Source organism: Anarrhichthys ocellatus, unplaced genomic scaffold (assembly GCF_004355925.1).
Source record: "Anarrhichthys ocellatus isolate YVR2014 unplaced genomic scaffold, GSC_Weel_1.0 scaffold12, whole genome shotgun sequence".
In the NCBI taxonomy this organism is placed as follows: domain Eukaryota; kingdom Metazoa; phylum Chordata; class Actinopteri; order Perciformes; family Anarhichadidae; genus Anarrhichthys; species Anarrhichthys ocellatus.
This window is the reverse complement of record NW_022280042.1, coordinates 1,372,788-1,395,097: the sequence shown is the minus strand read 5'-3', so window position 1 is coordinate 1,395,097 and position 22,310 is coordinate 1,372,788. Positions and strand designations below refer to the sequence as shown.

The following is a 22,310-nucleotide window of genomic DNA, read 5'->3' as shown; positions in this document are numbered from 1 at the left end:
GGTAAACTGGCAAAGTAGACAACAGAGAGTCCTGAGGCTCACAGCCAAATATCTCACTGCAACATTCACAGCTGCAATGGAACTCTAAAAAGCTCACATACAATAGAACAGCAACATTTTGGGATGTAAACCACAGTGTAGGTCTGGATTAAAGGATGTTTATCCGTCCATGGATGCTGCTGGTTTTTGTTCTACAGTTCTGCATATTTCATTATTCAAACATGAACACGCCTTGTATATCCACAAAGGGACCCAGGTCGGTATATTTTCACCCTGTCAAGTTCAGGTCAGCCTGACAGAGTGGGAAAGAAAATGGAAAACAAAAATGGTGAAAAGCTGTTTTGAAAGAACAGTTAGAGGTTGTGTTGAGAAACGCATCAGTCTCTGGGTTTTTGTCGGCTTTCTGGTTTCTTAGCTGTGTGTGAAAGTCCCAGTCTCTGTAATCACGGAAAAGACCTGCAGAAACCCAACTCTCCCTTCTGGAGAATAATTCATTCTATAAATAAATACATGCAAGTGAGTTTCTAATTGGCTTCTTACATGTGACCATTTGCATGTGGAAGAGGTCAGACAGGGGAAGTGAGTGCAGTACACAACATGAGAGATAATTACATGTCAAATCAGGTTTAAACTGACTACAAAAGGTGTGCAGCTAAACATTTGAATATTTGTGTAATTCAGACTCACACATTGAAGAGAGTACCTTGACCTTGAACTCAATACATGAGCTTTATTTCCTAAAGGACTCCTGTGGCTGTTGGCCCTGAGGCTTCACTTACAATGCGCTACCCAAGCATTCTCCCCCGCAGTATGGAAGGAGATAATCCACTTGATTGCTTTACCTTCAGGAAGGCTGGCACTTCTCCTTGGCCACCAGTGGAGAGGGCACTACAGCGCTTTGAATAGTTTGCTGTCAGCAGCACAAATGTGAGGGGGGGCTGTGTGTTGGTCTGCATGGAAGCCCTGTTGGTTAAGTGAGTCGCATTAGCGTGTGGAATTGATGCAGCATTGACCCTACCCTCCAGCTCCTGACTGGGCCACACAGCAAATTAAAGCCGTCATAAAGATTTCACAGAGTCCCTGTGAGAATGTTCCAGGGATGGCTGGAGCCTGCCAGTGTCCTTGGGAAGCAGTGAGGGATTTCTTTCCCGTAGTCCAGCAGCGATGGTACAACACACCAACGTTTCTCTGACATACAAGACAGACGAAGTGAACATCTCTGTTGTTGATCACAAGTGCACAAGACTTATTGACAGTCTTTAGAACAGAAGAAGCTAAAGGAGGGTATGGTCCCTCCATTCCTACCCTTTAGACTGAAATGAAAGTCAAAAAGTGAGACAATAAACTCCCTTACTAAATTGTTTTCCCAATTATGTTGTTGTGTGTCGCTGCCTGCCTTACGTTCAGAGACAATATGAGGGTTTACACCCCCCAGCCCTCCGGCCATGTTCATTTCTGTCCTTGTGTGATTGAATATGATGGGTTTGCCGTTACATTAGGCAGATTCTGTTATGATTTTCTTGTAACCTGCTGCAAATGTCACATTTCCATCTAACTCCAGGAGCCTGTGAAAAGTGAAGTAAAATTCAAAGGGAAACTTCCAGAGAGTTGCAGGTTAATAAGCTTTCTGTTTGTACCTGCCAAGCTGAAAAGGTCAGGCAACGATCTCGTTGAGTCGAGCAGACTTTACTGAAATGTCTTCATTTTGTGATAGTCTTGTTCAAAGTCAAAATGTCACATTGAATTACATTTACTCTTTGGTACAATACCCAACTATTATTTGATTCATGGCAGTTACATTTTTGAATGTTAGCTCTATCCAGTGTCTTTAACCCAATTGTTTTAGAGGCACAACAACATTTTCCCCACCTGATGTGACTGTATGATACAGGCAGAACCTTCCCTCCAGTGTCTCCTCTCTGTCCCCTCTCATCCACCAACTCATCACCTGTCCCTGGCCTATCAAAGTGTCACACCCCGGCCCGTCAAGGTCCAATTTCTGCGAGTCTCAAAATGTAATTTCATGGGGAGAAAATGGAGTTTGTATGTGAGAAAAGCATTGTGCTGCTGGCAATGTTCAAGAAAGTTGTTTTTTTTGTCTGCATCACATGTTTGAGGCCACCGTTTTCCCCTCCCCGCTGTCTGCATCTCCTCAGGGTCGATCCATCTGCATTAGGCCACTAAAGGAGTCCTCTGACAGCTGTTTGCAGTTGTTTTCCCTCTCGGGCTATGATTGTAACTCGCCTCAAGCACCAGAAAAAGGCTCCCAAATCCATTTATCACTGTCGGCTCAGTCGCTAGTTACCACTGATGGCTGGTGTCCAGATTCTGTGTTCTTGTTGATGGGGTTTGCCGAGGGCTGCACGAGAGGCTGACATACCGGCTAATGCTGCCGAGCTGGTGTTTCTGACATGTCTAGAATGTATGGAGTGTATTATTTATATTTCTTCCCCACAGCAGTGAGCCACAAAGCCATGACTGAAGGTAGAGCTGCTGTCCAGTTAATAAGACCAATGGATTTTGCATGCCTAGTGGATCATCTACCAAAGATCCTGTCAGTTTTCAGATCGATTTCTTTTCCGGGCAGTTATTAGTTTCCATTTATTGAGGTGAATCATGAAAATCCACTTCTAACATAATACATATAGCCTGTATTAATAATGGGGTAGAGAGTGGCCAATTTGCAAATTCGCTCGTTCGAAAATGCTCTGATGCCCAAAATCAAAAGTTGCAAAACGCAAAATTCAAATAATATCCATTGCCTCTCAACATGTAGACGGCTGAGCCGGCGGCCTCACAGCTAACAGCACTAACAGTGCAAACAACGCTAGCAATCAGTTGGGATTGATTAAATGGAAGTGTATTAATTGAACGGATCGGTCAGCTAGTGACACATTGTTGTTGTTCCTGTGTAGCATAAATGAGCTGATAAATGATATCATATCGGATCCATGCACAGACTTGTCTATCGCTGATAACCATCCAGCATTTTAGGCTCTATTGGAGGCCTTTCCGATACTAGTATCTGTCTGGGAACAACTTTAGGATAGACGTAATGTTACGTAGAACTTAACATGTCTGCTGATGGTGATCTGCCCCGGCCGATGGCTCCAGCCTCCCCTCACCCTTAATAGGATGATAAACGAATGTATTTTCACCACATCTATGTTTGTTCATCACTTGGTTTTTACTTCAAGTAACATGGAAGGGTTATTGATTGAAGTTTATTCTCTATTATAGTGTATTGTCTCCTGCGCCTGTTCCTAACCTTGTTTGAATGTTCACAGCATCGGCCTTCTCTCCCTGTAAATGTGTTTAGCTGTTGTGGTTAGTGTGCTGTGATGCATGATCTGAGGCAGCAGTGTGTTGGAGCATGGCAGTAGAGTCAATTATTTATTATTTATTTTGTCCCGCTTGTCTGATAAACTTATTCTCCACGCGACATGGATGGTAGGCCACGGATTTCTTTAATATACATGCCACTTTCCATTCCTGCCGGCTGTTTATCCTCCACCATCCTCCTTGTTTTTCCAATTTGTTGATGGCGCTTTGTATTACTGCAGAACATATAATGTTTCATACACTCTGCCATTGAAAAGTTACGAATCTCCTGCCACCAAAGCTTGTTTGCGTACAGTCAGATGACTGAGAGCACGATCTATGAACCCATAAGCAATCAGTCTGACAACAGATAAGCCTCTGGGGGCAAGGGACTATATTTCTAGACTTCCTCTTCCTGCTGCTCTTTGTGCACAGTTCCGTTATCTACTTGAGATGCCAGACTGGAGTTGGAGTTGATAGACTACTGGATTGTTTCACAGCCGGTGTACAAGCTCATTTTAAACTGTTAAAAGGCTAGATACCAAGACGATAGCCGATGGGTTCCGAGATTGCATTTGTCAATGTCAAAGAAACTGGAACTTCGATTCAAACAGGAACAGTTTCCTGTTTCAGTGTCAAGTGTTTCACAATAAAGCACCCTAGAAGGAGCTGGAATTAACAGGCAACGTGTTGCTTTAGCAAAGCTCTTCTTCAGACTTCACAATAGAAGGTTAGTCGAGGGTTAGAACTGTTGGAATATCAGCTGAACTAATCACAGTTAAAACCTCTTCAATGAAAGAGACTCACTCAACAGTTCAATAATGAAACTAATTCAACAAGTTCAACAGTATCCTCCCTCACATGTAACACTGTAGGGACAAACACCCAATGGACGTTTGAATCATTTAATTCTCCTTCTTCCTCCTTTGAGGCCAAAACTATTTCAAAATATAAATAATACATTTGGTGTCTGAGTTATTGTGTTTTAGTTATTATTTAAGGAAAGAAGAAGAACGTCATTGTAACAGCTGATTGTAAACGTTTAAAACAGCAGTGTGTGACGGATCAGATACATACGATTCTGTAGTAAACCAGTCACCTTGTATGTGATTCAGACAGTCAATAATGAGGTAAACAAGGTTTCTGAATAAGCATAATGCAATATTCAAACCCTCAAAAGTTTATGTGACAAGCCTTGCTGATAACTACATTTGTTGACATTTTACTTCCTCTGAGTTCATTTTCTTCTTCCATTATCTTGAGAAAGGCAACCGAAGCCCTGTTCTCCTTCCACCCGCCTCACACAATAGAGCCAGGAAAGCCTGATAACATTGTCACGTCTAATGTTTGGAGCCACACAGCTGAGTGGCAGCGGGGCAGGAGGCCATATCTGCCAACAGAGGAGCGATTAAACAGACCAAGTATGAAGCCTTTCCTGTCAATCCCATTGGCTTGGAGTTTTGCTCTGTTCTTCTTCCAGAGGAAAGCTGATTAGCCATTTCATTGGGTGTAATTGAGGTCCTCTCACTTGTAGCAGAATATAGAAAAACATTGTGAACCAAAGCTTTCTATAAATGGATTTCCTATACAGACACAACAGCGTCACAGGATTTCATGGAATAATCTCAACTCTGACGATGTATTTCAGACATAAATGGTGCAAGAATTTGTTTCTCCACTATGTTGCCAAAGTTACCTCATGGATTTAGTTTTGCAATGGACTGTCTTCTGCCAATGCGTTCTGCCTCTATAGCTCTCCACACAGACTGTTTACCTGCATTCAACCACAGCCTGCTCTAACCTGATTGGTCAACGCTAGTCAGACCTCAAATGGAAACCAGAACGCTTCCGATGGCAAAGTCTTGTCCCGTTGCCTACATCTGTTTATAGAGATGATGGTTACTACAACCCAGCCTGTTGTATAATAGGTAGCGTGGAGTAAAGAATGGGAGTTTACCAGATCTGTTATGTAAGTAAAAGTCCAAGGTAGAACAGACTTAAATCTATACAGAGGCACTTTATTTTTCATCTTTTCGTCTAAAGGACCTGTAACGGGTTGTATATGGACCCAAATGCAACACACCAGATTCCAGGGATCTTTGGCTTTATTGCAAACCTCCAGATACAGCAGGCCGAGTTTAATCAGAGTCAGGATCAGAAGGCCGGTGGGTTTACCGGGAGTCAGGCAAGGTGGGTAGAACAGGGGCAGGCAGGGTCGGTAACAGGAGATTAATCCGTGGGAGCATGCTGGAGAGTCTGGCATGGAAAACCGAAGAACAATCTGGCAAATGTGTCTGGGAGGCAGGAGTCTATATAGGGGCTTGATTACTGATCAGAGGCATGTGAGTGAACAGGTGAAGGGAGTTTAGACTGATGAGGAGGGAGTGACTGACAAGAAGAGTGAGGAGGGTGTGGAGCTGAACTGTGACAGGACCTTCATCAGAGCATACTAATATAAAAATCACAATACAATTAAAATACTTAGTTATGAGTTAAAGTATTAGCATTAAAATATACTTAAAGTAGTCATTATAAAGAATGGTTCATTTGAGATTAATATGTAAATTATATTATTGGATTGTTGCAGCTGGAAAATGTGGAGCTCATTTGAATGACTTTATATACTGCTGGTAGTTAAATAATACATCAGAATTCATTGGTATTTTGGAGTAAAAGTATATTAAACACATTAGCATATAAGCATATAACATATATATGTTAAATGCACGTTGGTTTATTGCCACGGTAACGATGCTGTGCTTTTTGTTATTGGAGGATCAGAGCTGTTTGCATTCCTCGTCTACTTTACATGCTGATTGAGTTACATATTTATTTGTGCTCCACTTGTCACACATGCAACAAACTCAGCGAATGTAAAAGAACATCTGGTTTGGTACGCTGCCACTGTCTGACATACCCGCGTTAATCTGGACACATTCCCCAAATCACTGTAATCATGCCAATTATTTAATTCGACCAACAATTGAATTAACACCACAAAATCTAACCTTATTCTCTTCATATTCTATAAATCAGTGGAAAACATGTTTTGTTATGGAATGGTCAATTCCTGTTGGACAGATGTTTGGAGTGGTTTCATGTGCTTTGGTCATGTGCTGAAGCCGTGATGTGAACATCAGTCAGGCTGCCGTCCGTCCCCATCCGAGATGAGAAGCCAGGGTTGGTCTAAAAGCTGACAACCAGTAGGATCTCTGCGTTCTCGGATCAGAGGAGTGAAACTCCGCCTCCGCCATCTCTGTAAATCGAAGCTAATTATTGCGGGATTTCTGCTGGCCTCCGTTTGTTTATTTATGTCCAGGGACGGCACGCTGAGCGACAGTTTCCTGATTACACCAGAGGAAGTAACGGCAGCTTGGTGTCTCTTATCAGCCTGAGAGACGAGTACCTCTGTCTGACAGGAGTAGCTTAGGGCAGGGCGGCGGAAGAGGGGGCTAGCTGAAGGGGAGAATAAGCTGGGTGACATATGAGCAAGGAGGTGTTGAGGGAACAGGGTTTGGATTGGTTCCAACAAGAAAATGCAGATGACAGATATGTTATAAAATGCCTAAAAGCTTTGTAACGACATCTACACGGTTGGCTTTAATGGTATGCTGAGTTCTACTTTGTGTCATGAAGCTCGTAAAGCCAAACATGGAGGAAGGAAGTGTCACATCATCAGATCCTGTTTCACATTTCTTCTATTGGTAGAGAAAAAAGTCATAAAATCATGTTGGAGAAATAAATAAAAGAAAGTGGGTAAATTCACAAGCTATGGAAACAATACTAATCACAGAGAAATTGAATCGAAGAAAACAGTCAAGGTGCATTGTGGGAAATGAAGGTGCCAGGAAGAAGAATGTGTTTCTTTTTTTTGTTGAACTGTCCATCATGAGTCAGACAGTGTCATCAGAGTGCAACGCTGTCTCAGTCGAGTACTCTTTTAATTAAGCCACTGAATGAAATTAGCAATCTCCCCTCATATTTTATGATTATTCATTTGTTGGTATGGAGGCTAATAGATCTCACTACACCTCTGCTAAACTGTGACGAGGTGGATGATATCAGTAGTCACATGTCATCCCCTTCTAATCTTTAATTAGCTCACACTCCACCAAACACACTGTACTACCATGAAACTAGATAGTGTCTCCATGATGCCTCAATTTCCTCATGAAGCACTCCCAACGCTTGGTCAATGCGTAAATTAGTATGTTTGTTACGTAGCTTATGTACGGGGCGTGAGTTAAGTACGTGTTGAAAAGTATGGAAAAATAAGTCAATGTTGACATGGTTTTACATGAAAGAAGAATAGCGGCCCCCTGTGTGTTTAGGGAGGTCATAGTGGATGGATGCATCAAACTAAAACTGAAAGATGTAACAAACATTCTCAAACTGACCAAAACCACCATTTATTTTGAAAAGACACTGTATGTAACGAGCGTGAACACGGAAGTTTATTTTGAAAAAGACGCCATACATGTAATGAGAGGAAACGGACACGTTATCCCTGACACTAGAGGGTTCCACACTGACCAAGCATGAGTTTAGAGTGAGAATGTGTTGTCCAAAGACAAAGAATCCTATGTGGACACACTTTTATGTGTCCACATAGGATTACACACTTATGTGATACCAACAACCTTTCCCACCTTCAAAGCGTGCACATCAGCATCTTCATGTTTCCTGAACTTAGTGAAATCAAATAAAAAGCTTTCCTTTTTAAATGTTCAGTGTGTTATAAGGAATGAATATAAAGCTGTTAGAATATGAGGGTTAGTCAAATGTATCAGTCTCAAAAGGCTGCTCAGGCTTCTCTGGCTGCTGTCTGCTGAATGTTAATGCTTCCAACAAGAACTCTGTTTCACCTGCCAGTCAGTGTTTGTCTTCTCTGCCAAGCTGGTTAGCATTGAGCACATATCTGTTAGTGCATCTGTCTGTCTGTGCTGTGTGTTTTATTTAGTTCTGATCGATGTATAATTACGTTCTTGGACTTTTCTATATATGTACTGTGTTTTTAGGCTCCGTTATTGAATTTAACAAATATTTATATTCATGTTTGTGTTAATGGGGTGAGATTCATTGTCCCAGTGAATCCAGAGAGCAGAGCCTTCATCACTAAATCCACCTGTATTGTTTGCTTTGTGTGTTTCCTCCAGGCCGAGTGGGAGATCGGCTTCCTCGAACCCAACAGAGGCTGCTCACCGTAGAAGGGGGCGAAGTAAAAAGCATGAGTGAGTCAATTTATGCATTTCAAGTCTAACCAAGACGTCAATTTCAGATCTGAACCAAAAGCATTGACAAAAACCTTTTTTCAGCTCCAAGTAAAGATTCATCTTTTATTCTTGTGTTGAGTATATGAGACGCATGCATATGGGTATTAGGATATACAGAATCCTGAGCTTAAATACCTCTGGTGCATTGTATTACTGTCGGACTGTCCTTGAAAATGTTCTTTTTGGCCAGGATCAGAGCTTAATCCCAGGGTCAGGGTGTATCTACTCTGAGATTTCAGTCCATTTTGATGACAAATTCTAAGCTTGTCCTCTTGCTCTTAACAAAAAAGCTCCCTAAAGCCCCCTGAGAGACACCTCTGGATTTGAAATGTAGGTCTATTTCAGCCCTAAAACCACCTGACCCATGATAAGCCTCAACAGGGTTTTACAGAAAAGATGGATGTGTCAAGATTGTAAGGGACGTTAATATGCAGCAAGCAAAACAAGTTAACACAAAGCTTTACTTTCATCTGACACCAGTTATGTACCTGCTTTTGCTGATAAGTTGGCTATTTATTTACAAAGACAATACGATCAAGCATCAAGCTGACATGACATTCTATGTTCAAGAGTGAGCGAGTCTGGCTGTTTGTCAGGGTAGGCTGAAAGGAGTCTGTGTGCTTGAAGACCTGAACCAGATAGACTGAATTGTCTGTTGTGATTGGGCCTACTGATGCTTGTGACGGACTCTTTAAACTCTTCTTTATTTGTGTCCACACAGCAGTAATCCTGTCCCTGTTCTGTGTAAGCCAAAGTGAAACCAGTTGGGAGAACATGTGGATTATGCCTGACAGTGTAGGGAGAGTTGGTCGCAGGCTGATGATGGAAGTGCTCAAGGTTATTCAAGTTTGTTAAAATTATAAACAGCAAGTCAAAAAAGAAAAGAAGTCAGATGCCAGGTAACGCACTGACATCACATCTGGACATGTAGACCCCCAGACAGACCTTTCCATTGGATTCACTTCTCAATCTAATGAAGAGAAATTCTCTTTCTGCTTGTGACTATTTGTGCTTGCTGAGCCGCAGCGTTGGCTGTTTCAGTAGAGGAACAATAACAGTATGTTCCCTCTTCCCCAACAGACCTATAATCACCCCCCCCTCTTGTTGCTCAGGGCATTATCTGCCATTGTGTTTCTCATGTTTGAGTTCAGTTCCCCTCTCGCATGCTTGTTATTTACTTGTCGTCGACTGGCTGTGACTGAACGCCGAACACAACTCTGTACACTTTGATTAAGGAGGAAGTGAAGAACATTTTGTTTTTAGAATATATAAAGCTAAACTTATGATGACAGTGGTTAGGGATGGGGTTCTTTGTGTCTTACTGCAATTCAGAATCCTTTTCAATCCATTATCAAATGTGTTCAGGTAGTTTGTTTGGAGGGGAATGAAGACATCTTGGCTGAAAACAATGTTCTGTTTTTATTTCAGTCAGAGTACCTTCACTAATTCCACTGTGCTTAAAGGGTCTAAGGCATTCGCCACATATTCCGTCACTGGGCTGACTTTCATTAACCCTGTCCTCACTCATGTTTCCTGTCGCTGCGAGGGGAAGCGGTGTTTGCTCCTCACTGGGGGGCTACAGCTGCAGAAGTAATGACACTAAAGTAAAAACAACACAGTGGAAATATTAGTCTACTTTATCGTTTATGAGTTTTCCTAACCTGACCGGAAGTTGAAATGGTTGTTGCACTGCTACAGGTCACAAAATCAGACAGGTCACAGAATACGATGTAACACCGGCAGTAGGCTGAGGCCAAGTACTCGTCTTGTTCTTATTTTGACATGATGGACAAGTGATCAATGTTTAAACAGGGGCGTGTTGTTCCACCAAATATTGCGTTTCACAGTAGTTTGGTTGGAATGTTCAAATTCAGGCAATCTGACATGTTCGCTCAGTGTTTTTACACGTTACCATGTGTTTTTTTATATAGTGTCAGAAAGAGGTAAAAGAGACTGAAAGAGAGTCTGTACATGAAAGATTCAATAAGGGGTCGTTGGATCTTGGAACCAGATTCAAAATGGAAGTTGTTATTGAAACCCATCCCTATAGTTGGCACATAATTCTGTGAAATTACATATTGTAGGTTTTACTTACCTGCAGTGCCTGAACTGTGCATGATAATAAACACAAGGTTGTATTTTGTATTTATACCCAAATGTTTTGTAATGCACAACAGCTGCTGATTGTCTGTCTAAAAGGGACATATTTAATCAATCAAATGCTAAAAGTTAATATCCTTTTTCTTCAGGCTCAGTTGAAGTGCAGAATTATTTTGGGAAAAGTTGACACCCTTGTTTGCACCCCCACCTTTCCCCACTACCCCTCTAAGCCTGCAATTTATAGGATTGTTTTCTGTCCTGAGCACCGAAAGGAGTAACCTATCGAGCTTTTGCTGGAGGATGTTATAAATGGAAATTTACATTAAGTTCCATCAGCTTTGTTAACAGGGCCTGGTGATATGTGTTCCCAAAACACAGAGCATCGTCCTGAGGAAGACATTTAAAAATACATTTTTTTACTGTAATTTGCTAAATTTCAGTACTGCAACAAATAGCTTATATTAATGTTTTGCTTCTCATGGTAATTAAGGTTAGACTTATCAGTCGAGTATTACATGTAGACAGTTTTATTGCTCAAACCTAATTAAACCTACATTTTCCTCTTGAGCTGTAAACGGATTAGTCCTGATTGTGTATAACATCTTTGATGTCATAAATGAATGAATGTGTTTGAAATACACTTGTACCAATATAATGGACCTACTTGACACCACATAAGTATTGATTAAGGAACACACATCACTTGTTCAGTTGCAAAGAGAGGTAAAGGAATCTCTAAATTTTACATTTACAAGATCCTGCAACGAAGGCATTGTAAGTTACTCTTTCTGGGCACCGCAGGTTCATGCAGCACAGATGTTAAGGAAAATCGGAACTTGGACAACCTCTTCTCCAAAGAGGGGGTTGCAGCTGAGGCTGCTCAACTCCCCAATGGGAGTGCTGGGGGTGGGAGGAAGCGTCCCTTAGAGGAGGGCAATAATGGGCATGCACATTCCAAGTACAGGCCCAAGAAGCGTAAGAAAGTCCCTGGGCCCATTCTGCCTAAGAATGCCCTAATGCAGCTGAATGAGATCAAGCCAGGGCTGCAGTACAAACTGCTCTCTCAGACTGGGCCCGTCCATGCGCCCGTCTTTGTGATGACTGTGGAGGTCAATGGGCAGCTCTTCGAGGGTTCTGGTCCTACCAAGAAGAAGGCAAAGCTGAATGCAGCAGAAAAGGCCTTGCGCTCCTTCGTCCAGTTCCCAAATGCGTCCGAAGCCCACATGGCCATGGGCCGGACTCTGTCTGTTCACACGGACTTCACCTCGGACCAGGCTGACTTTCCAGACATGCTCTTTAATGCCTTTGAGACCTCCACTCCTGCAGATGACCCGTTTTACCTCGCATCCAACAGTAATGGTTCCTTCAGCTCATTGGGAATAGAGTACCCGTTGCTACCCTCCCCTGTCCCAAACCTGGTCCAGGCCCCCTTACCACCAGTCCCCTCCCCCTTCATCTCCCCTACAAGCGGCAAGAATCCAGTCATGATCCTCAATGAGTTACGGCCGGGCCTAAAGTATGACTTTGTGTCAGAGAGCGGGGAGAGCCATGCCAAGAACTTTGTAATGTCAGTGTCAGTCGATGCTCAGATTTTCCAGGGTTCTGGGCGGAACAAGAAGCTGGCCAAGGCCCGGGCTGCCCAGGCTGCTCTGTCTGCTCTGTTTAACATGCAGCTGGATCAGGCTCCGTCAAGTCAGCCTATACCCAGAGAAGGACTGCAGCTTCACCTGCCACAGGTAAGCATGGACGAAGGTAAATGACCCCATTACTTTCTTCCTTACTCTACCGTTTTCGTCTTGTGTTGTTCAAAGATAGGATCAAAGTAAGGAAGTACACCGACTTCTTAAAGAATGACACCAGCTACTTTGTTCTCTTTCTTTTCAATTGTTCTGTGCTACTCATAATTATTCTCTCTGCTCTGCATCCCTTGGGTGCTACAAGTTGAAAATATGCAACGTAAAGCCCATTATCTAATGACATAAGCAATTTTTTTAAAGTTTGGTTCCGGCATAATATGAATAGTAAACAGGGACTGATGAATGTTAGTGTAGTCAAACCCACATTATCAATCAATTTTATAAGAGCAGGCCAAGATATTGATTTCTGCGTTGTTTCTAGGGCCGGATGCGTTAGATTGCACATCAAATCATCTGCTAAGTCTGTAACTTCACCAGATGTTTGGCCATTAACCAGAACCAAGCAAACTGCCCATACACACAGGTCTCTATTCTTACTGTTGGACCAGAGTCATGTGATGGTGTGTGGTAATAATATGCCAATGATGCATAATACTAGAAGAAGAAAAAGTGCACTTGTAGCTTGTAGAAAGTCCTCTTTACTGATAGATGTTCTTTTGTTTTGTACCTGGATAACAATGTGTATATATATATATATATATATATATATATATATATATATATATGTGTGTGTGTGTGTATATATATATATACGTATATATACGTATATATACGTTTTTATATTGGCACAAACTCATTTCCTGATAGTCCTTTAACATTACAACACAACACAAAATTAAGTAGTAACAAAATATTGGAAGAGAAAGGTATGACAATAGTCACCTATGAAGATAAGCGTTTTGAGAGAGGTCATAGCCAGGAGTTGTCAGTGGCCTGTTTGATCGTATGCTGCAAAAACTTCCTCGTAATATCTGTGTCGTCTAAACGGAAAGCTCGTCTACTTTGTCACCGCTCACGGCCAACCTGACAAAGTCTGATTGAAGAGCTTCAGGAGAGACAAGTTCAATACACTAGGAATCTATTTACACGTGAACTAATCCCTGCCTGTAATCCCTGCACACTGATAACAAAGCTGCTATCTTAATTACCATCACCCTCTGAGTGCTATTCAAACACTGCTGTTCATTATACCAGCCTTTCCAAGTCGCTCTGCTTTACTTCCAGAGCAGTCAGTGAAGCGGAGGATGTGACTGTTTTAAGCTGCTCACAACCCTGACTGACATTCACACCCGTGCAGCATTCCTAATTGAAATATTCAATAATCGTTTCAGTGCAGATAAGAAGAGCTTTCACTTTATTTTTATCACACGTGGTCATTGTTCTTTCCTCATATTCGTATTACATACGAGAGTCAGTCGGCCCACATGTTCAACCTGCTTCATTTTGTTCAAAGACTTTATTTTCTGAAATCATTTTCACGTATTTGTTTGGGTTGCCATCTCAGGTCCTGGCAGACGCCGTCTCTCGCCTCGTCGTCGACAAGTTCAGCGAGCTGACGGACAACTTCACGTCTCCGCACTCCAGACGGAAAGTATTGGCAGGTGTCGTCATGACAACAGGTGATTGTTTTTTTTCCGTCAGTCAAACGGTTGCTTCTGAAAATGTTCAACTCTCATCCACCAAGATGTTACGAGCTCTGTGCTTGAAGCTGCAGCCCTGAATGTTAAGGGGGTTGGACAGACAGCTGAGTCACGTGATGAAGAGAGGTTTACTCCTGTTCTGCACTAAATGTTTCTCCACTCTCTTTGCATCAGCAGGGACCTGATTCAGCTGCATTACCTTACCTTGAGCTGTGAATGGGATGCATTTGTGTTTTATGTAAGATATTATAGCTAACACGACTCTGACCTCAGCTTTTGTTTCCCATTAAGTCAGTCTCCAGTTTCTCTAGTCTAAACCTCCGTCTAGAGTCCTTCACGGAAATGTGAAGAAAGGTTCTGTTCTTTGTTTGAGAGGCAAAGTTTTGCCACACTTCCTTGTTAGCTTCTGTCCAATTAGCATTTGGTTTCAGAGTAACATGCCTTAGTTGGTTCCTTTTGATTTCTCAAAAGAAAAATGTGAGCTATTGCGTATTCTGTCCATCTTCAAGTGGTTATCTACTGCTTTGCTGGATGGTACGTGATCATCAATGCTGATTTAGAATGGCTCCTATGAGTTGTAAGGGGGATTAATAACTGTCAAGGGGCAGGTCACGGATGTACTGGAGGACCTGGATACCGAACAGAAAGATAGCACACCTGGCACATAAGCCAAAACGTTTTTCTTTGTTTTCTTCTGCATTGTGTGGCCTTCTGCACATGCTCATTGGTTGTTCTTTGGGTTGATCTCTAATTTTTGGGTTTCTGCACAGCCGTTTGTGGATGATTACATCAGATCAATAACCCACTTTAGACTTCTATCCTCATGCTTTCTTGTACAGGTGCAGATGTGAAGGAAGCACAGGTCATTTGCGTGTCCACAGGAACAAAGTGCATCAATGGTGAATACATGAGTGATAGAGGTTTGGCCCTCAATGACTGCCATGCTGAGATTGTGGCTCGTCGCTCGCTCATCAGGTACCTGTACTCCCAGCTGGAGCATTTCCTCAGGTGAGAGCTGGTGTCTGAATCCTGTGGCCTATATTTCTACTACTCTACTATTTAGTAAAGACCTGGCTATTCTCCATGACAAGGGAGGATAACATTCATAGTGAACCTGTCAATTTAAACACCCAAATGTCAGAAATCCAATAAAATAAAGTCTTATCATGCAACACAGTTTTTTTTCTACTGCATGTCAAACACTGACCAAAGTTGAGTGAGTCCTTCTGACATACAGTTTAAAGGCTACCTGCCAGCCAATTTGGAAACTTTACGTAGCATTCTGTATGGTATAATGTCACTTGATTTCTCATTTGTGTCTCCAGTAACCACGAAGAGGAGCAGCTGACATCCGTCTTTACCAGGTGTGACAACAGACAAGGCTTCAGACTGAAGGAAAATGTCCAGTTCCACCTGTACATCAGCACCTCCCCCTGTGGAGACGCCCGTATCTTTTCTCCCCATGAAGCTGGAATGGAGGGTGAGCGGATGAAGAACAAGAGAAAGGCTGGACTTGTTTAGTATGGGAGCGTGTCGATGTTTCCAGGGTCCTATGATCCCTGATTCAATATTATGTAACACACATAAAGTAAACTCTGCAAAAGGTTTTGTCAGGGATTCAGTTTCCCAGTTTCTATGTTCATATCTATGCTCCTTTTAAAGAGTTCCCACAATGGCCCATGTCGTATAAAGGGAATAGAGCTGGGGAGCATCTTTTTCATGTTCCCATTATGTGCTATATAGAGCTGGGGAACCATGATCTTCTCCTGAACTTAACCAAATACAATTGTTGCCTAAACCTAAGTGATGCCAAGGGGTACCCAGTGCGTTCGTATGTGACGAGTTGGAAATGAGAACGGGTTGGGGTAACATAGGATCTTGGCAACAAAAGACCCTTTGAGAAAACATATGTAGAACTGGGGAACATAGGACCCTTTGTCGTGTTCCCATTATGTGCTATATAACTCTGGGGAACATAGGACCCTAGGAACTTAGGACCTTGGAGCATAGAACCTTGGGAATATATGACCATGGAAACTAAGGATCCTTGGAACATAGGACCCTGGGAAAATAGGACACTGGGAACATAGAACACTGGGGACATATACCATTAGGAACATTGCACCCTGGAAACATAGGGCATTGGGAACATATGACCCTGGGAACATAGAACACTGGGGACATAGAACACTGGGGACATATACCATTAGGAACATTGCACCCTGGAAACATAGGGCATTGGGAACATAGGACCCTGGGAACATAGAACAACTGGAATATAAGACATTGGGAATGTATTGGTAGAATAGGACCTTGTACAACTGGACAACTTAGGACCCTTGGTCATGGACCCTTTCTCATGCAATATAAACCTGGGGACATAGGCCCTTGGGAACATAGAAATGGTCCCTTCATGATATGCCCTGATGAAGATTTAAGACTTAAAAAACATGTGAGAGTTCCTCAGATTAGAAAGAAGATATCTCTTAAATATGAATATTTTGCATGAGAATGTATTGCTTACCATAAGATTCTTCAAGTGTCTGTAATTGTTTTTCTTCCTGTCTCAGACCACGGGGATAGACACCCGAACAGAAAAGCCCGTGGGCAGCTCCGCACTAAAATTGAGTCTGGTGAAGGAACCATCCCAGTACGCTCCACTAACACCATTCAGACATGGGACGGGGTTCTTCAGGGTGAGAGGCTGCTCACCATGTCCTGCAGTGACAAGATAGCCAGGTTTGTGTTGTTCTACTTCCTGTTCACACACACACAATGTCTGCGTACAGAAGTGAGAGCAGCGCGTTGGCAGAGCCGCCGCTTTAGTGCTCCATCAGCGTTGCCACAGGATACGTTCAGGCACAGTATTGAGTGTAGGTCACCTGTGTTTTGGTAGCGCTCAAAGCCAAAATTACAATCACTGTATTTATGCATGTGCAGTGAAAGAAAATAGACTCCATATTCTAAGACAAGTCAGCTCAACTACAGCAGTTGCTATCAGAAGTTTAGAGCTTTGTGATTTTGTGAAATTCAAATGTACCAGTGCACCAGCACGGATACATACGTTATCTTGTTTTCATACATACTAATTCTATTTAAAAGAAACGTTTTAAAACAGTACCTGTCATAGTACATACTGTAGTTTTCCTTGTCAAACTATTAAACACAGCCCTACAGACCCACTTGAGGTGTTTTTCAGCAGACCATTAGGAATCCTGATGATTATGTGCATGTGTAGAGAGGATGAATTGTCTCGACATCATGCTGCAATCACTCTATCTCTGTGTCTTCTGTCAGCTGCAGTTCTTAGGTGTCATTAGGCCACTGGAGCTTTGATTAGGCTGCTTGATGAATTGATGAATTCAATTGATGAATCTCCAGGAGGCCTCTAACAGCTCAGCACTCCTCTGAGCTGGAATGACATCTGTGTTTTCCTCAGATATAGCTGAAAGAGCCATGTTGATTTTTGCAGATTTGTATGTTTTCATTGTTTAACCACCTTCGAAGACGAGAGCTGACAAACTGAATGGCTATTTGCCTAAATGAGTAAATGTGTCCGTTCTGTCCCCCTTCAGGTGGAATGTAGTCGGATTCCAAGGCTCTCTGATGAGCTACTTCACTGAGGCCATCTACTTCTCCAGCATCATTCTGGGCAGCCTGTACCATGCTGACCACCTCTCCAGAGCCATGTACCAGAGGATTACCGAGATCGAGGACCTGCCACAGTCCTTCAGCTTGAACAAACCACTGCTCAGCGGTGAGAAACAGACTGCCCTTTCACTGCCCAGGACTGATTTCCACAGATTGGTTTTCCACACTGCATTTGTAGGTCCTTCGGAAGTCTGAAAAGCAGGGTTCTCACTGGTCAAGGGTTTTATGCAATCTCAGCGAAGTTTGAGGGTAGTAGTTTAGGCAGAGACAGTTGGATAAACTCCGAGGAAGTCAGACAATTCATAGTATTTTCCTTTTTTTAGCTTTTTTTGGTTGTGTTTTATGAAATGGATTTGGCCTTCCATTCTTGTTAATGTCCACTGTGAACTCAAACTCTGCCTACAGGAATAAGCAACGCAGAGGCTCGTCAGCCAGGAAAAGCACCCAACTTCAGTGTGAACTGGACGGTGGGAGACCCAGGCTTAGAGGTGATCAACGCCACCACCGGGAAAGACGATCTGAGTCGACCCTCCAGGCTCTGTAAACACGCTCTCTACAGCCGCTGGATGCGCCTGCACTGCAAGGTAACACTGCATACTGTACTGGTCTTCAATGCAGAGTAAAGCTACAGTCCTCGTATAGGGAGGAGGTCGGAGTGGGTGGATGGGTCCAACAAACACAGGACTTTCACTCAGTAGATGGCTCTTTGTGTCGAGGACGAACGAGTACTTACTTTTGTTCCTTCATTTACGTACCTTACTAACGCCACATATGTAAGTTCATTTTAAAACTCATTTTAACCCAAACCACATCTTTTCCTGAACATAACCAAGTAGTTTTGTTGCCTGAACTTCAGGTTCTTCTGTTTTCAATTAAAAAAACCTCTCCAGATCTGTAATAACTGACACTATTGCATCTATCTACAAGCCGTCATTGTTGTTAGAATGAACAGTCGCACACACAAACCTATCACAAGAAAATTCTTCTTCTCAATATGAAAAAGAAATGAAGGCCACTGGAAACAAAGCCTCTTCAGTACTGATAAGAAGACTATGATTACTACTACTACTATAACTGTTGCTCTGTCATTAGCTTAGCTGTGGTTTAAGGTTTAAGCCCGGTATCACATAGTTTCATCAGGTTCCCTGATGCCATCAGAATCCTGAACGCTGGTGAAGACAACTAGTTAGGCAAAAGTTGGTACTGAAATTATACTGTACTGCAAGTCTTATTGAAATAAGAATAGTTTGGCCGAGCATCCTCTCTGAAGGCACTCTGTACTTTTACAGCTAAGACAATTTTGTTGTGTAATTTCTGTCCATGACCCGTAGCTGTCCTCCACCCTGCGGATCAAAACAGTGAGGCCCAGCAGCTACCACGATGCCAAGCAGGCAGCGGTGGAGTACCACGGCGCCAAGCAGGCGCTCTTCAGAGCCTTCCACAAAGCAGCACTGGGCGCCTGGGTGAAGAAACCTATAGAGCAGGACCAGTTTGCACCCACCACCTGAGCTAGTGCAATGGGTCTTTGACACAAAACATGTCTGCTCGCTTTATTTTCTGGGTCAGTTTCCCTGGTGGAATAATTTCCCTCTGGATTGCCATGGACTGGACTGTGTTTCACTGGGAGGGAAGAGGCACCACATCCAGATGTCAGAATCCATGGATTTAACATTCCACCTTCATCTTTCTAGCCTCGTGCTACTTCCTCTCAGCCAGCACTACACATTCAAAAAGATTATTATTCAGTCAGTTATGCAACTTTATACAAAAGGACAAATGTAAAAAGAGACTTTGGGAATGGAAACTTGTAAACAGCATTGTTAGTTTTAATGGCACTTGTTTATATAAGAATAGTGATGTGTTCATTTTGCATGTGTGTTTATACCAAATTCATAGGAAGTCTCCAGTAAAAGGTTTGTTATCAAGTATCAGTGTTGTAATAATTTCAGAATGTCCACTTGCAGTTTGTGAAAGTGTTCTCTCTGCTTTGTTGCAGTTGTTTGAGGTCACAAAGATGTTTTCTTTGCTAAGGATATGCGCACTGAGATGACTTTAGAATGACTTTAGAAGATAGTCATCCACAGCGCCACCCTCCCTTTCAAACACAGCTTTACTCTGATGTGTTTTCTGTACGTGGTGCAGTCTAAATTAAATGGACTCACAATGCTGCCACATTAGGTCGGCATGTATGGTGGATTATACTGTAAATGTGTCGGTCCAGACTGTAAATAACATAGGTGGAGTGTCTATGGTGTCAAACTCAACTTTCTGAAGAGATGTTTTAAATGCTGCGCTGCTCACTCACCAGAAAATCCAAATTTGGTCAAAGGTGAGGAAGCCTGGGTGCACCTGATGAGAGGCAAGCGACAACCACAATTACTGACTGTGATAGGCTGACACATCTGTCAATCAAAGAAATACAACCAAAAACATTGTTCTGTTAAAGCTAGGCCTTTGTCCTTCTGCATACTTGTCTTCTCGTTTCCCCCCTAACAAACAAGCTTACTGTATCAATATCAATATGATATATGATATATCAATACACTGAGATATATATATATATATATATTGGTGTTATTTCTTCATTTAAATGTTACTTGTTCTGTTACAGTGACAGTAATGATCTTTCTTGATGTCACCATTAAGATGGTTCAAAGTGAGATTAGCCCCATGTATGACCGTTCCTAATTCAGACATACGGCCTCCTTCTTTTCCACAATACAGGCAAAACATAGAATGTTTATTTTTGTATGAAAATATGAAATATCGGAGAGAAACATCAATATACTTGTATACCGATATAAGTGGTACTACATATTGTTATTTTACTTTACATTGTAGAAATTGAGTAAGGTCATTTAAGCTTCCTTCTTTGTTAAGGAAACAGAGTCACACCAATGAAATGTTGTTTCCCGATGGTTACGGGAGTCTTTAGGATTCTGCAAATATACTCCTTGAGAACAGCGGTGATTGTTGTTCATGACTGAATCGTTCAGCCATTCTGGTTTGTCCACTTGATGCTTTTCAAAGAATTAGCTGACTGTCAGAATCGGTCTCCTCATACCCTTTAATCCTTGTAGTTTGGGGTCATTTGCTCTAGTTGGATGACACCAAACAGGAGTGACACATTTGAGTAGGAATAGCCTGGTTCACACAGGAAACACTCCAGAGGTTAAACACACATGTTGGGTGTGAACATCTCTCCTAATATGAGCCCTGTTGCACTAGATCACGGTCACAACCTTATGCAACGAAACTCCACAAACATTTCAGTCTGTGAATCTCTCGTCCAGTGATAGTCCCTATGCAGTAACTACAGTAAACCCAGCTAGTGTTGTTGCTGTTAACACTTCAGTCGCTATTACCACCAGTAAAAGCTCACCAAAGATGATGTCAGCATCTGTCAAATCTTTGACAGTTTTTTTTTATGTTCCGTGTTGTTTTCCACACATTCAGATGTTTTATATGACTGTATTCTGCCTCTACTACTCGTGATGATGTGTGAAGTGATGTTTTATGTGTGATGTTCTACTCTTTCAAAAACCAAACAACACCTTTTTCCTCTAAAAAAAAAAAAGAATCAATATTTCATGTCCTGATCGAGCTTGTATTTAGGGCTGGGTTTTAAGTTGACTTGTTGTCTGTAACTTTTAACTTTCAAATGATTTTCTAATTCTTTATTTGCTGTAAAAGTGCTCAGGATGTAAACCTCCAGCCTCAAATACACACAGGGCATCTTTAACTTATTTACTTTGAATATAGGTTGATTTCCTTTCTTGTATATTTTGAATGTGTATCCTTTCTGCTTCTATTTACTTGCTGAAAATGCGTCTTAACTTTGAGCATGTGCAGACCTGTTCCTGTCTCAGCTATCCTGGCTCCAGACTTGGGCCCTCAGGGTTTTTGGAGGTGCCGCCAATTACGTTTCCATTGTATATGCACTTTTTAAAAAGGGAAAGGATTACTTTTTCCATAGACTTTGAGGTAAAGCAAAAGTAAATGGATGAATGGTAACATATGGTCCACTGTATTTTGTTCCTATACCTTTCCATATGTTGGTGCTTGGTGAGCCTCCACAATTCTTATGGGTTCATGCATTATGTTATTGATTTCCCCCATAAAATATAGCAAGACTGCGGGGCCTAATGCATGAGCTCTACCTGTAAAGCATGAACACTATGAATATAAAATATGTAGAAACTGAGTCAAGTCACTGAGCTAGAGATTCAATAAAATGCTGTTACGGTCATTTTGTACGGTGTCTTTGCTTTTAAAGGATTATGGCTGTGGTGCTTTGGAATAAATATTAAAGAAAGACTCTTCAGGAATTATTATTCCTGAGGAATAATAATTTCAATCTTAGTAATTACATTACATTACAGCTAAGAATCAAAGTATCTACTACCGTATTCATACATAATGACGGTGCATAATCACACAGGGAGACAAGCGACGATCATTAGCATTTAGCACAGTTAGCCATTTAACTGCAAGCATCTCGTTATTTAAATGAATCATTGTCTTTAACTCTACAACACTCTACTTACACTTATTGTGGGTTTTGTGTTCATTATCAGCTGTTGCCCTCCTGTCTGTCTGCCACTCATCTACAGGTGACAGATTTCCTC

At 42.0% G+C, this 22,310-nt stretch overlaps 1 protein-coding gene across 3 annotated transcripts in view; it reads left to right on the top strand.

Annotated features, from left to right (window-relative positions):
* The window catches only part of LOC116385964 (double-stranded RNA-specific editase 1-like), a 53,030-nt gene extending 31,099 nt beyond the window's left edge, over window positions 1-21,931 (top strand). For all 3 annotated transcript variants that reach the window (XM_031851824.1, XM_031851826.1, XM_031851825.1), the window contains exons 3-11: window positions 8,478-8,552; window positions 11,496-12,430; window positions 13,896-14,010; window positions 14,871-15,039; window positions 15,357-15,511; window positions 16,602-16,770; window positions 17,607-17,788; window positions 18,088-18,266; window positions 19,014-21,931. In XM_031851824.1, coding sequence (XP_031707684.1) covers window positions 8,549-8,552; window positions 11,496-12,430; window positions 13,896-14,010; window positions 14,871-15,039; window positions 15,357-15,511; window positions 16,602-16,770; window positions 17,607-17,788; window positions 18,088-18,266; window positions 19,014-19,190 — 2,085 coding nt within the window. In that variant the 5' untranslated portion in view covers window positions 8,478-8,548 and the 3' untranslated portion in view covers window positions 19,191-21,931. The remainder of the gene's footprint in view (window positions 1-8,477; window positions 8,553-11,495; window positions 12,431-13,895; window positions 14,011-14,870; window positions 15,040-15,356; window positions 15,512-16,601; window positions 16,771-17,606; window positions 17,789-18,087; window positions 18,267-19,013) is intronic.
* Window positions 21,932-22,310: the final 379 nt, after the last annotated feature.